This window comes from Mesoplodon mirus, assembly GCF_964341445.2.
Source record: "Mesoplodon mirus genome assembly, chromosome: 2".
In the NCBI taxonomy this organism is placed as follows: Eukaryota; Metazoa; Chordata; class Mammalia; order Artiodactyla; family Ziphiidae; genus Mesoplodon; species Mesoplodon mirus.
The window spans coordinates 220,243,517-220,256,659 of NC_138977.1; the positions used below are offsets into that span (position 1 = coordinate 220,243,517).

General features: G+C 38.4%; 1 protein-coding gene across 3 annotated transcripts in view; it reads left to right on the forward strand.

Annotated features, from left to right (window-relative positions):
* Positions 1-681: 681 nt before the first annotated feature.
* Positions 682-13,143, forward strand: part of WDR11 (WD repeat domain 11) — a 56,102-nt gene continuing 43,640 nt past the window's right edge. For 2 of the 3 annotated variants that reach the window (XM_082635959.1, XM_082635960.1), the window contains exons 1-5: positions 682-1,000; positions 1,995-2,106; positions 8,358-8,511; positions 9,478-9,651; positions 11,777-11,963. In XM_082635959.1, coding sequence (XP_082492085.1) covers positions 915-1,000; positions 1,995-2,106; positions 8,358-8,511; positions 9,478-9,651; positions 11,777-11,963 — 713 coding nt within the window. In that variant the 5' untranslated portion in view covers positions 682-914. The remainder of the gene's footprint in view (positions 1,001-1,994; positions 2,107-8,357; positions 8,512-9,477; positions 9,652-11,776; positions 11,964-13,143) is intronic. The other variant, XM_082635961.1, reaches the window with a different exon arrangement.

Here is a 13,143-nt window from a genome sequence, read left to right on the forward strand (position 1 = left end):
AACGACTAAGAGGACGTTGTCGGTAATCTTTGAGAAAGCTGTTTTATAAGAGTGATAAGGTGGACACAACGACCCATGATGACAAAATTACCATTATTTTTGTTCCTTTTGTTGATCAAGGAACTAGCAATGTACTTGGGGAGAGACAGAAGACTGCAAAAATTGTAAAGAAATCATTGTGTCGAGTGTTAAAGGATAATAAAAAAAGTGTGGAGTACAGAGGAGGGAGGTATTGAGTCTGACTTGAAGGAGAGCAGCACAGGAGAAACTGGCAAACGAAAGCTACCCCAACAAACAGACACAGGCAAAGGGCACTTGGCCTCAGGAGAAACGCTATTTTGTTGTTGCTTTTTAAGTATTTCCAAGGCCATATATGGAGTATTCTCCGTATTTGCAAATTTTTTATGTTCCGGCCATTCTTCTCATTCACTCTCTCCATTCATCCAATTAACTTCACACATGCATTTATTCTATAAACTCCATGAGGGAGGAGACTTTGTCTTCTTCATCACCACATCTTCCATGCCTACAACAGTGCCTGTCATTGGTTGTTGCCCTAAGTGAACTAATCCAAGGCAGAAAGGCTAATTGGGGCTTTTAGCTCCTGCTTTTCACCATTTCCACCAGGGCACATAGGTCTACGCAGTCCCAGTCTGAACAAACCGGACGTAACCAGAGTCAGCACCTCTCTCTTCCGGGAACCACCTACGCAGAGGTGCGGAACCGCTACAGCGGCGGCATCCTGAAGCAGCCGGAACATAGGCGTGGCGGAACCTGAAGGAAGACGTACCTGGGGGCGGTGGAACCAAACTGCGGCGCCCACGAAGCCACCCGGACTCTGTTTGGAACGGAAGCGCAGTGGCCGCCCCTTCCTGGTTGCGGGTCGGCGCCGAGGGCCGGGCTTAGCCGCAGCGATGTTGCCCTACACGGTGAATTTTAAGGTGTCGGCGCGCACCCTCACCGGGGCCCTCAGTGCCCACAACAAGGCGGCGGTGGACTGGTGAGGGCGCGGGGCTCCGAGGCCGCCAGGCTCGGCCAGGAGTTTGTGAGGGGAAGGGGACAAAACAAGAGGTTTCACCGCCCCCCCCCCCCGGCTTAGTTTGGCCTCGCAAAGACTGGGTGCCGCCTTCACACTTGGAGTTTTTCATTTAAATGCTGGGTTTGTGTTGTTACTATAAAAGCTGTAAATGCCCCACGTGGGGACTTTCCCTGTGTGGATATATTTGCCCTCGTTCTACCATCTCTGTTTCTCTTTGCTCTTTTCTCCACACCTTCCTCACCCTCCCAGTCCCGTCTCTTAACCTCTCTCCAGTCTCCAGCCTTCTCTCCCCAATGTCAATTCCCCTGACCACGTTCTCGTCCCCATTCTGTCTTCTTTCTTTTTCATTCCTGTTTCTTACCTTTATTCATTCAACAGTGTGCCGGACCCTGTGCCAGGCTCCTGTGCTCTCGCCGGCACTTCATTTCACCTTTATCGGTTTACTGTAAAAAGACACTGCAAATTAACAACTAGACAAATATAAAGCAAACTGCGGTAGCTATGGCTACTGGGAATGTTGGCAAGAGTACCGAAACCTCCTGTTCACCGTTTGTCTTTTTATCTGGTGGGAAGGACCGGGGCTAATCACAGATACCGGGGAGCATGGTCCCACGCACTTTGTGGATGCTCAGTATTAAAAGTTGAATAAGACAAGGTATATGCCCTCAAAGACAAATAGACGACAGGAGTTGCTTTATGCGTCTTCACGGCTCTACGTGCATATCTCTCAGAACCTTCTTTTTTTTATCTGAAAGAAAAACTAAACAAGCTTTTTTAAAGCTAAACGAGACATTTAATTTAAATGCTATAATGTAAAATACTAGCCTTTGGGCTTAAATAATTTTATTAATGATGGTGCATGTTAGTTAGATTTCTCACTTATTTAGGCTGCCTCTTGGCAAGAGAGAAGTTGCTTTGCTTTGCTTTTTACTTAAATTTTAACACTTTTTGTTAGGGGCTGGCAAGGTTTAATTGCTTATGGATGTCATTCGCTGGTGGTAGTGATTGATTCCAATGCTGCTCAAACGCTTCAAGTTTTAGAAAAACATAAAGCTGATGTTGTCAAGGTAAGTCAGATCCCACTTTGACCCTATAACATATTGTCTATTCTAAAGTTTTCAATATCGCTAGAATCTCAGTAAGTCATATGTACACATGTTGAATAGGTTTTAAGTATGATAATCTATTTGGGGTAGCCTAGTATTTCCATATATAATGTCACATCAGGCTGAGCTAGTATGGCTCAGATGAGCTAGAATGAGCTAAAATGCTAGTGCTTAGGTCATTTCAAAGCTGGTGGAAAACACTAATTCTGCCATGTACTGGACCACTCATTCACTCATTAATTTTGAGCACCTAACATGTGCTAAGGATATAGAGATGAAAGCCCTCAAGCAATTCATTGTCTAGTGAGGAAGAATGAAAAGAAAACATACAAATACAGTGTGGTAAGTGAGACCTGCCTAATATGCTGTGGAAAGACAAAGGAGCTACAGGTCACCTCGTTTTAGGGATCAGAGGAGGGTCTCAGAAGTCTTTTCATTTTAGGGGCTGTAAACAGTAGTTGGCCAAGTGAAAATTGGGAGAGGTGCACTGCAGGAAAAAGGGAGGATATACACAAAGGGAAGTAATATGTGTAAGGATGGCTAAAAGATGGGATACACATGTAGGAGTGATGAAAGAAGGCAGCTGGAGAAATTCACCTGCCCCAAAAGGTTTGTAAGATTATGAAGGAATCTGGATTTTTAAGTAGGAGATTGATATGATCGTATTTGCATTTTAGAAAAACTCATTCTGGCAGCAGTGGAGGATCTGTTGGAAAAAGGCAAGACAAGGCAGTGGGATCATTTAGAGAATTGTAGTAATTTGGGCAGGAAATTCTTAGGGCCTAAAATAAAGCAGAGGCGTGAAGGAGTTCCATTTAGGAGCTAAGAGGTAAACTTGATAGCCTTTAGAGTAAACAGTCTTCAGGGAGAGTCAGAATAGAATGACTCCAAGGTTTCTGTTTGAGTAGTTGAATGGCAGTGTTGCTTTGATGAGGTGAGTGTGTGAGAAGTCGGTGAGTGTAAGTGTTTAACGTGCAACGTTCGAGACACCTGGGGCAATTGAATTATACTGATCTGAAATTTTAGGGGAGATGTTACAATTGGAGATAGAGATTTGGGGTCTTTTTCATTGTTAACAGGTTTACTGAGATATTCATACATTTAAATTCACCCATTTAAAGCATACAATTCCCTGGCTTTCAGTATATCCACAGAGTTGTGTAGCTGTCACCACAGTCAGTTTCATAACCCCCAAAAGAAGCCCTGTACCCATTAGCAGTTGCTACCCATGCCTTTTCCCCGTCCCCTTCATCCCTAGGCAGCCACGAATCTACTTTCTGTCCTGTAGATTTGTCTGTTCTAGACATTTCAAATAAATGAGACGATACAATATGTGCCTGGCTTCTCTCACCTAGAAGAATGTTTTCAAGGTTCATCCATGCCATAGCATACGTCAGTACTCTATTCCTTTTTATTGCTGAATAGTATTCCACTGTATGATAGACACCATTTATTTATTGATGGACATTTGGGTATTTCCCACTTTTTAGGTACTATGAATAATACGGCTGTGAACGTTTGTGCACAGTCTGTTTGTGTGAACCTATGTTTTCATTTCTCTTGGGTATATGCCTAGGATTAGAATTGCCGACTCATGGTAACTCTGTGTTTAACTTTTTGAGGAACTGCCAGACCATTTTCCAGAGGCTGCACTATTTTACATTCCTGTAGCAGTGTACGAGGGCTCCAATTTCTCCTCATCCTGAGCAACACTTGTCATTATATGTCCTTTTGATTATAGCCATCCTAGCAGATATGAGGTGGTTCTCATTGTGGTTTTGGTTTGCATTTCCCTGATGGCTAATGATGTTTAGCATCTTTTCATGTGTTTTTTGGCCATTTGTATATCTTTTTTGAGAACTGTCTGTTCATTCCTTTACCCATTTTAAAATTGTATTTTTAAAAATTTTGGAGTTGTAAGAGTTCTTTGTGTATTCTAGATCCAAGTCCCTTATCAGATATATGGTTGGCAAATATTTTCCCTCATTCTGTGAGTTATCTTTCACTTTTTTGATAGTGCCCTATGAAGCACAAATGTTTTAAATTTTGATGTAGGTATAATGTTTTTCTTTTGTTGCTGTATCCAAGAACCATTGCTCTTCCCAATGTCAATAAGATTTACACCTTTGTTTTCATCTAAGAATGTATGGTTTTAGCTCTTATATTTAAATTTCAGATCCATTTTGAGTTAATTTTTGTATGTAATATGAAGTAGAGAAAAATACAGGTGATTTTTTTTTAATACTAACCTGTGTCTTGTGATCTTGCTAAACTTGCTAGATCCAGTAATTTGGGTGATTTTTTTTTTTTTTTTTTACATAGACAATCATGTTACCTTCAGATAACGACAGTTTGGGTTTTTCACTGATAGTCTGGTGTCTTTTATTTCTTTTCCTTTGTCCTATTGTGTTGACTGGAACCTCTACTACAATGAATAGAAGTGGAGGGAGGATACTCTTGTCTTAATCCTGCGCCTAGGAGGAAAGCATTCATTCAATTCTGATGTTAGGTATAGGGTTTTTTTTTTTTGTTTTTTGGGGGGGGTTTTTTTGAGAAAAAATATATTCTCTCTCCCCCCCATTTCTATCTTTTTGGCATTTCTGGAGTTTTCATTTCTTAGTGTAGATCTGTGTTTCAGTCTGGCATCATATTCCTTTTGCCTGAAGAATTTCCTTTAAGTTCTTGAGGCATGTATCTGATATTGTTTGATCCTTTCAGCTTTTATTTGGCTGAGAAACTATTTCACCAGTTTTTCTTTTTCTTTTTTTCTTGTAGTGCTTTAAAGATATCACTCCACTATCTCCCAGCTTGGGTAATTTTTAATGAGAAATTTTTGTCTTTGTTTCTCTGTATGCTTTGTATCTTTTCTCATCTCATCTCCTTATCTGGATTTTCAGCAGTTTGATTATGCTGTGTTTAGGTGATTTTTTTTAACATTTTTATTGGAGTATAATTGCTTTACAATGGTGTGTTAGTTTCTGCTTTATAACAAAGTGAATCAGTTATACATATACAGATATCCCCATATCTCTTCCCTCTTGCGTCTCCCTCCCTCCCACCCTTCCTATCCCACCCTTTCAGCTGGTCACAAAGCACCGAACTGATCCTCCTGTGCTATGTGGCTGCCTCCCGCTGGCTATCTATTTTACATTTGGTAGTATATATATGTCCATATATACACTACCACTCTCTCACTTTGTCCCAGCTTACCCTTCCCCCTCCCCATGTCCTCAAGTCCATTCTCTAGTAGGTCTGATTTTTTTTTTTTTTGGTATGCGGGCCTCTCACTGTTGTGGCCTCTCCCATTGCGGAGCACAGGCTCCGGACGCGCAGGCTCAGCGGCCATGGCTCACGGGCCCAGCTCCGCGGCATGTGGGATCTTCCCGTACCGGGGCACGAACCCGTGTCCCCTGCAACGGCAGGCGGACTCTCAACCACTGCACCACCAGGGAAGCCCTGCTTTTTTTTTAAATATGTACACTACTTGACGTTTACAAAGATGGAATTCAGGTACCACACACACACACACACACACACACACACACACACACACACACACAAAACAATAATTCTTATCCGTGGTAGTTTTATTCTGTAAAGTTGTTGCAAACACTGAGTTAGCATATACTGAAACATTGATGGCTCCTCGGGGAAATACATGGTGTGGTTCCGAGTGAGCCTTTAGTCACAATATTTTCATCAACTGATTGATACATAACCTTGTTTTTTATGTGTTTCTGTTAAAAGACATTTATTATATTGTTGATTTATTATCATTGAGCTCATGACCGATAGCAGTATAATTCATGCCTGGACAAAGGTTATTTCACGTGTCTTTTTTCTGTAAGGCACGTCACAACTTCTTGTGCTTAGGAGCACTAGACAGCACTTCGACGCTGCACTTGAGGACCATTTTAAACAGTGAAATCATCAACAGGAAGCACAAAAGTGCAAAACTCATGGTACTTAATAGATCTCAGAAAAGACATTTGTTTACATTATGAGAACTGGAACAAGAGTGCCTCATTCAACCACAGCTGGGATGCAGTTGTATGTTGAGTGACTCAGATTTTTCACTACCCTGCACATGTCCATGAATGACTGCAAAAGCACTGCAAAATACTGATTTTGCAAATAAAATCACAAATACATTTTAGCGAGTAAGCAAATTCACAAATACAGAATCTGCAAATAATGAGGAGGGAGAGTATACATACATTCACACATGTGAATATATATACACATTCAAACATACATTGCATATATATATGCCTACGCACACATTTTATTAAAAAAATTCTTGCCTGAGGAAAAGATGTGTTGGAGTAGAAACCTAAGGCTTATTAACACTGGAGTTCAGAAAACTTCTTGTTTCCATCTTTTTCATGAAGGCTGTTGGAATTGGTTAGCATGCTTCCCTAACCTAGCATTTTCTATGAGTGCTTACTTATAAATACACACATCTGTGTGTCTGTGTACATATGTCTACCTAGGTATATATTTGAAGAGTCTGTGGTGTTAAGTTCGTTTACTGAACACATACTCGAACGTCAGCTGCAGGCACTGTGTTAAGGCTGTGGGATAGACATGGGAGCGAGGCCTTGGTGATCCTGCCCTATGGAGTGGGATTGGTGATAGGGTTGGTGATAGGTCAAAAGAAAGTAAACAGAATAATTAACAAAATGTTGTGTGGGAAATGTTCTGAAGTAAGCAAGTAGGATGCTGAGCTAGAGGGGAGGGGAGGTTGTGTCCAGGGAAGGCCTTGGCTCAGAGTAAGGACTCTGTTTCATTCCTTACTCTGCCAGTATTTGATGCTCAGTTAATTTCTTGATTTTGTGCCGGGATTCTTGTGTTTTTTATTTTTTTTAAAAAAACTATTCTTAATGATATTACTAAAACTATGATGCACAAATTTGTTTTTTAGAGAAAAAACTGTTAATGTTATTTTCCAGTTTTATGAGAGGGATAGCCAGAGTTTTTGTTTGCTTTTGTTTTTTTCCTTTGCAAGGTTTTTGTAGCTGTAAGTTGTCTCCTTTTAATTAGAAGAATAGAATGCAGGAAAAGATTCTGCTTAGCAATTTAGGATTTTACATGTTATGTCAGAATTAGGTTTTATGGTTATTACTATGATCAAATGATATACCAATGATCATACCATTTTAAGATATGGTATTCCGGAGTTTTTTACGTGAATTCCCCATAGTATTAAGGTTGTGCATCATTTTTTCATATTTTAAAGGCAGGAACATTGTGATGTTTTCAAAAATATTTTAATTACAACTTTTAAAAAATATCATAAATAATAAAAATGTCTGACTTTCAAGATGGAAGCTAGTTTCCTTTTTTAAAAATTTTTATTGGAGTATAGTTGATTTACAATGTTGTGTTAGTTTCTGCTGTACAGCAAAGTGAATCAGTTATACATACACACATACCCACTTTTTTTTTTTTTAGATTCTTTTCCCATATAGCCCATTACAGAGTATTAAGTAGAGTACTCTGTGCTGTACAGCAGGTTCTTATCAGTTATCTATTTTATATATAGTAGTGTGTAAATGTCAATCCCAATCTCCCAATTTATCCCTCCCCCTGCCCTTATCCCTTGGTAATCATAAGTTTGTTTACTATATTCATGACTCTACTTCTGTTTTGTAAATAAGTTCGTTTGTACCCTTTTTTTTAAGATTCTGCATATAAGCAATATCATGATATTTGTCTTTCTGTACCTGACTTACTTCACTCAGTATGACAATGTCTGGGTCCATTCGTGTTGCTATAAATGGCATTATTTTGTTCTTTTTTATGGATGAGTAATATTCCATTGTATGTATGTACCACATTTTTATCCATTCCTCCATTGAGGGATATTTAGTTTGCTTTCATGTCCTGCCTATTGTAAATAGCGCTGCAATGAGCATGGGGGTGCATGTCTCTTTTTGAATTATGGTTTTCTCCGGGTATATGCCTAGGAGTGGGATTGCTGGGTCACATGGTAGTTCTATTTTTAGTTTTTTAAGGAACCTCCATACTGTTCTCCATAGTGGCTGTACCACTTTATATTCCCACCAACAGCGTAGGAGGGTTCCCTAGTTTCCTATTTTTATAATATAAGTGTAGAATGTAGTTTGGGTTCCAGTTGGTGTTTTATAAACATTAGGTATAGTTTCATCCAGTGCAAGTACTTACTTGATTTGATTTCTTCTTGATACTAGGTTAAATGGGCCAGGGAAAATTATCACCATAACATCGGCTCACCATACTCCTTGCGCTTAGCTTCTGCTGATGTCAATGGAAAGATCATCGTTTGGGATGTAGCAGCAGGAGTAGCTCAGTGTGAGATCCAAGAGCATGCCAAGCCTATTCAGGGTGAGGAAAGTCTGTACTCCGCCAAGCGTCTGTATTAATACACTTACTCTTAGTGTGGTTGGTTTTTCCCATTCGTTTAATTTCATCACTTCTCAGTTAACTCTTGATTGTGTTTAGCCTGTTCCGCTGATCCGAATCTAGCTTTCTTTTCCTTATCAATATGCTTCGGGGCTTATTTCCTCAAATCTCAGTTGATTTGTGCTTTGGTAAAATGCATTAATTTCAATCTTGCCCTCAGTTGAGCATGATGAGAAAAATTAAGCTGCTGTAAACAGTCTTGTAAATGTAAGCTATAATATAAGTAAGCTTGCCCGAACTGCTCTTTTGAATTAGCCCTCAGTGCTTACTTTCTCTTAATAGAGATAAATTTTTTTTCTCATTTTCATATAGATCATTTGTTTGCTTGCTTATGTTACTGACCTATAATCAATACAGTATTCCTGGGCTCTTCAGGCTTTGACTGAGTGGCTCTCTTGACTGAGTGAATCTTTTAAATGACTATTTAAAAAATACTTACCAAGTACTTACTGTACTATTGAACTAGATCCTTATCCTCTTTATTGTTATGAAAAAACATGAAATTCTGTAAAGTCCCATTAAGTAATTCCACAAAAACATTCGGAGAGTCTGACATTGATCATGGCTGGGACAGTCTTTGACATAAAGTTTTAAATAATGAATAGTGTAAATTGCTTTGTATTTTCTTTGAAGTAATATTTCAGATTACTTGGAAATTTTGACCTCTAGATTCTAATGTCCAGACAGCTCATTTTTATATAAAATTAGCTTTTCCTATCAATCCTGACACATATATGCAACATTGAAGGGGGGTAGTTAAGATTTTAAGGATTATGTAAACACACACACACATACACACACACACAACTAGATATCAAGGACACATTAGACAAGTAATTTGAAGTGGGTGATTTCTGAATTTTGCCTTTATTTTTCTGGTCTTTACAGATGTTCAGTGGTTATGGAATCAAGATGCTTCCCGAGATTTATTGCTTGCTATCCATCCGCCAAATTATATTGTGCTCTGGAATGCAGATACTGGCACCAAACTCTGGAAGAAGAGCTATGCAGATAACATGCTTTCTTTTTCCTTTGACCCTTTTGATCCCTCACATTTAACTTGTGAGTACTAGTTTCTTGTGGAAAATGAGTTGAGGTGTTTGTAACATATATGGTTAATGCTACACACACACACCCTTCATACATCTATAATGTTAAAATGAGAAACACATCTAGTTCATATATTTTCAGCTCCTATTACAGATACTATGACGGTTAGAAATTTAAATCAGCAAGCCAGACCTTCACTGTGTGGAGTTTGTGAACAGAATTAGATTAGTCAGAGAAAGAGTTGCTGTGTTACTCTAATTCAGACTTAATTAAATTTTTTTCTAGGAACATCGAAAGAACCTGAGTCAAGGGTTTCATTTAGTCTGTGGCCAGATTCATTTCTTCCTTTTTTAAAAATTGTTTTAATTCATGCCGTGTATTTTGAGTGCCATAAACAGATGCATGTCAGGAAAAGACCAAGCCCAAGGGATTTTTTTCTCGTGGAGGCTGTTTTTCCCAATGTGCTTTTGATATTTTACAGAGCTACTGATCTAAAAATCAGATTCTAGACAGATACTTTTATGACTAAATTATGTAGAAAATATTTTTTATTCAGTTATCCAACAGATATTTCTTGAGCTATTGTTATATGCCAGGAGTGTTCTGGGAACCTGGAATGTATCAGTGAACCAAGGCAAGAATTCCTTCCTTCATAAAGTTTTCATTCTAGTGAGGGAGGGTCAGATTGTAAACTATGAACATAATGAATTAATAAATTACAATATATTAAGAGGTTATAAGTGGTATAAAAAAGTAAAACAAGGTAAAGGGAGTGGGAGAATGGGAGTGGGCAAGTTGTTGTATTAGATGAAGTGGTCAAAGTAGGCTTCATTTTGATATTTGATCAACGACTTGAAAGAGGCAAGGGGATTAACTATGGTAAAGAATGTTTTCCCTGGACTTGAATGACTCAAAATTCTAACATGTATCCACCAACATTTATTGAGGGGTGTGTGTATGTGTGAGTGGATGGAGGGAGAGTAGGACAGACAAGTAGAAATTAAAATGGGAAACAGCTGTATAAATAATTGCAATACAATGTGTTTAGGCTTCGTATATATAAATGTGTGTATATGAACGTATGTGTACACTCACTCACTCATTCACTCACTAGTTTGCTGTGAATGCAGTGCTGTGGGAGCACAGAGGAGGGCTGGCCTGGCTGGCAGAGTCAGGGAGTGAGGGCATCACAAAAGAAGGGGAATGACTGGGACCTTGAAGGGTGACTTCTGTAATCTGAAAGGAGACAAGGCTTCAGGCTAATTTACTGCATCTCTGTAATTTGGTTGATGAAAGCACTATATATTTCAAAGCATCAGTTGACCTAACATCTTTTTTTTTTTTTTTTTTTTTTTTTTTTTGCGGTACATGGGCCTCTCACTGTTGTGGCCTCTCCCGTTGCGGAGCACAGGCTCCGGACGCGCAGGCCCAGCGGCCATGGCTCACGGGCCCAGCCACTCCGCGGCACGTGGGATCCTCCCGGACCGGGGCACGAACCCGTGTCCCCTCCATCGTCAGGCGGACTCCCAACCACTGCGCCACCAGGGAAGCCCCGGCACTTTACTTTTACTCTAGATGTAAAGAGAAAAAGAACACTCTTTACACATCCCAAGGTTCAATTTGATACGCAAGAAGAAAAAGGAAATATGTTTAGACTGAGTAGCTCATGATAATGATGACAAATGAGTATCATCAAGTCAAATATTTGAACTTACCAAGTGTGGTGTGCAGAGCCTCTTACATATGGGATTTTTTATTTCTTCTGTGAATTTTATATTCTGAAAGTCTTTGGATTTTGAAGTTATGGGATATAATGAGGAAAGGTTTTTAATGAAAGTCCATGCACTGAATATATTTGGAAGAACAAACATTTGTTCTTTCTGCCAGTAACCTTCTGGTATCTTTTTAATATAAAACATTAATTTGGAATGCTGAGCTTGGAGGCCTCTGATGAATTGTAATGGACCACCAGTTTCACTTTAACTTGGACAACATTCCCGTTATGTTATGACTGCATAACACTGCCAGTTCTATATTATTAAAATTATCATTACCTTGCTTTCAAAATTGTATTGGAATAAAACTCTGTGCTATACTAGATTAAACTTTAATCAGAGTTTTGCTTCTCTCAATACAGTACTCACCAGTGAGGGCATTGTATTCATCTCAGACTTCTCTCCATCCAAGCCACCCTCAGGCCCTGGGAAAAAAGTGTACATATCCAGCCCACACTCCAGCCCAGCTCACAGCAAGCTGGCTGCAGCCACAGGGGCCAAGAAGGCTCTTAATAAAGTGAAAATCTTAATCACTCAAGAGAAACCTAGGTAAGTTACAAGTGTAAAACTAACAGCAACATTCATTTATTTATTCAACGTTTATCTAGTTATCATCTATTCATGAAAACATCATTTTTGGAGATGTACTAAGATTAATTTTCTTCTTCATGTTACCCTTTCTTGTTCATAATTTTGAATTTATAAGAGGAAAAATGTTTTTTTGTTTCTTCCCCTAAGAAGAGATTTAGCATTAACGTGGCTCCTTTGTTTCCAGTAATGTGGTAAACAACCCCCATTGATTTTGACACATGAAAAGTTTTGACTTCTGAAAATAAGAGAGAAAGATTCTAAGATTATGGCCACTGAACACATTAAAAATTGGGGGACAAAAGCTGGATTTTCATTTTAAATACATTTTCCTGACTTAAATGCTGTGTAATCTCATTAGCCAATAAAATATAGGTGTTTTTCTCATGCATGTAAAGATGTTTCCCATACTGGTTAAGGGCCAAGATTCTAAGGGAAGCTGTAGCTCTGTGACTCTAAGTATAATTTAATCTTGTTCAAATTTCACTCTCCCAATCTCTAAGATAGTGTTTGAAAGGATTTCTTAAGGTTGTAAGGATTAATAGGTGCAATAGCTTAAGGACTGAACATAGTGTCTGATACTCAATAAGCATTCTTTTGGTAAAGGCTAGCTATTATTGTTTATTTCAGAAATTTCAACTGAGTACAATTTTATTTTAAAGAACTAATTTTATGCATTAAAAATAGATTTCTATCTTTTTCCTAGTGCTATGGTAGTTCTTATATTTTTATTGCTTTGGTAGTTTTTTTGGCATTCATTTTTTAAAAGCTTTTATTTTTAATATGCTAAGATTATTCTGTCTAGACTTTGTGGGTAATTACCTAAAAAATGTAAAATACAAATTGCTCTACAAATACATTCTGAATTTATATGTAAATATCATTTTTATATAGTAAACCATAGGCTGATTAAATTCACTAATTTATCTCTCACCCTGTGCTGAAATAATTTAAGATTGCTCCTTAAATATCTTGAGACCTTTTAATTTACTTTGCATTGATTCTGTATCATAAATAATTATTTTTTGCCTGCATAGTTTTATAAGTTATGATTTATATACGTTATATTTTCTGTCATGTGAATCATGTTCATCTTGAGTACTGGGGAAATGCATTATTTATCCCTTCAAATAGAACTACT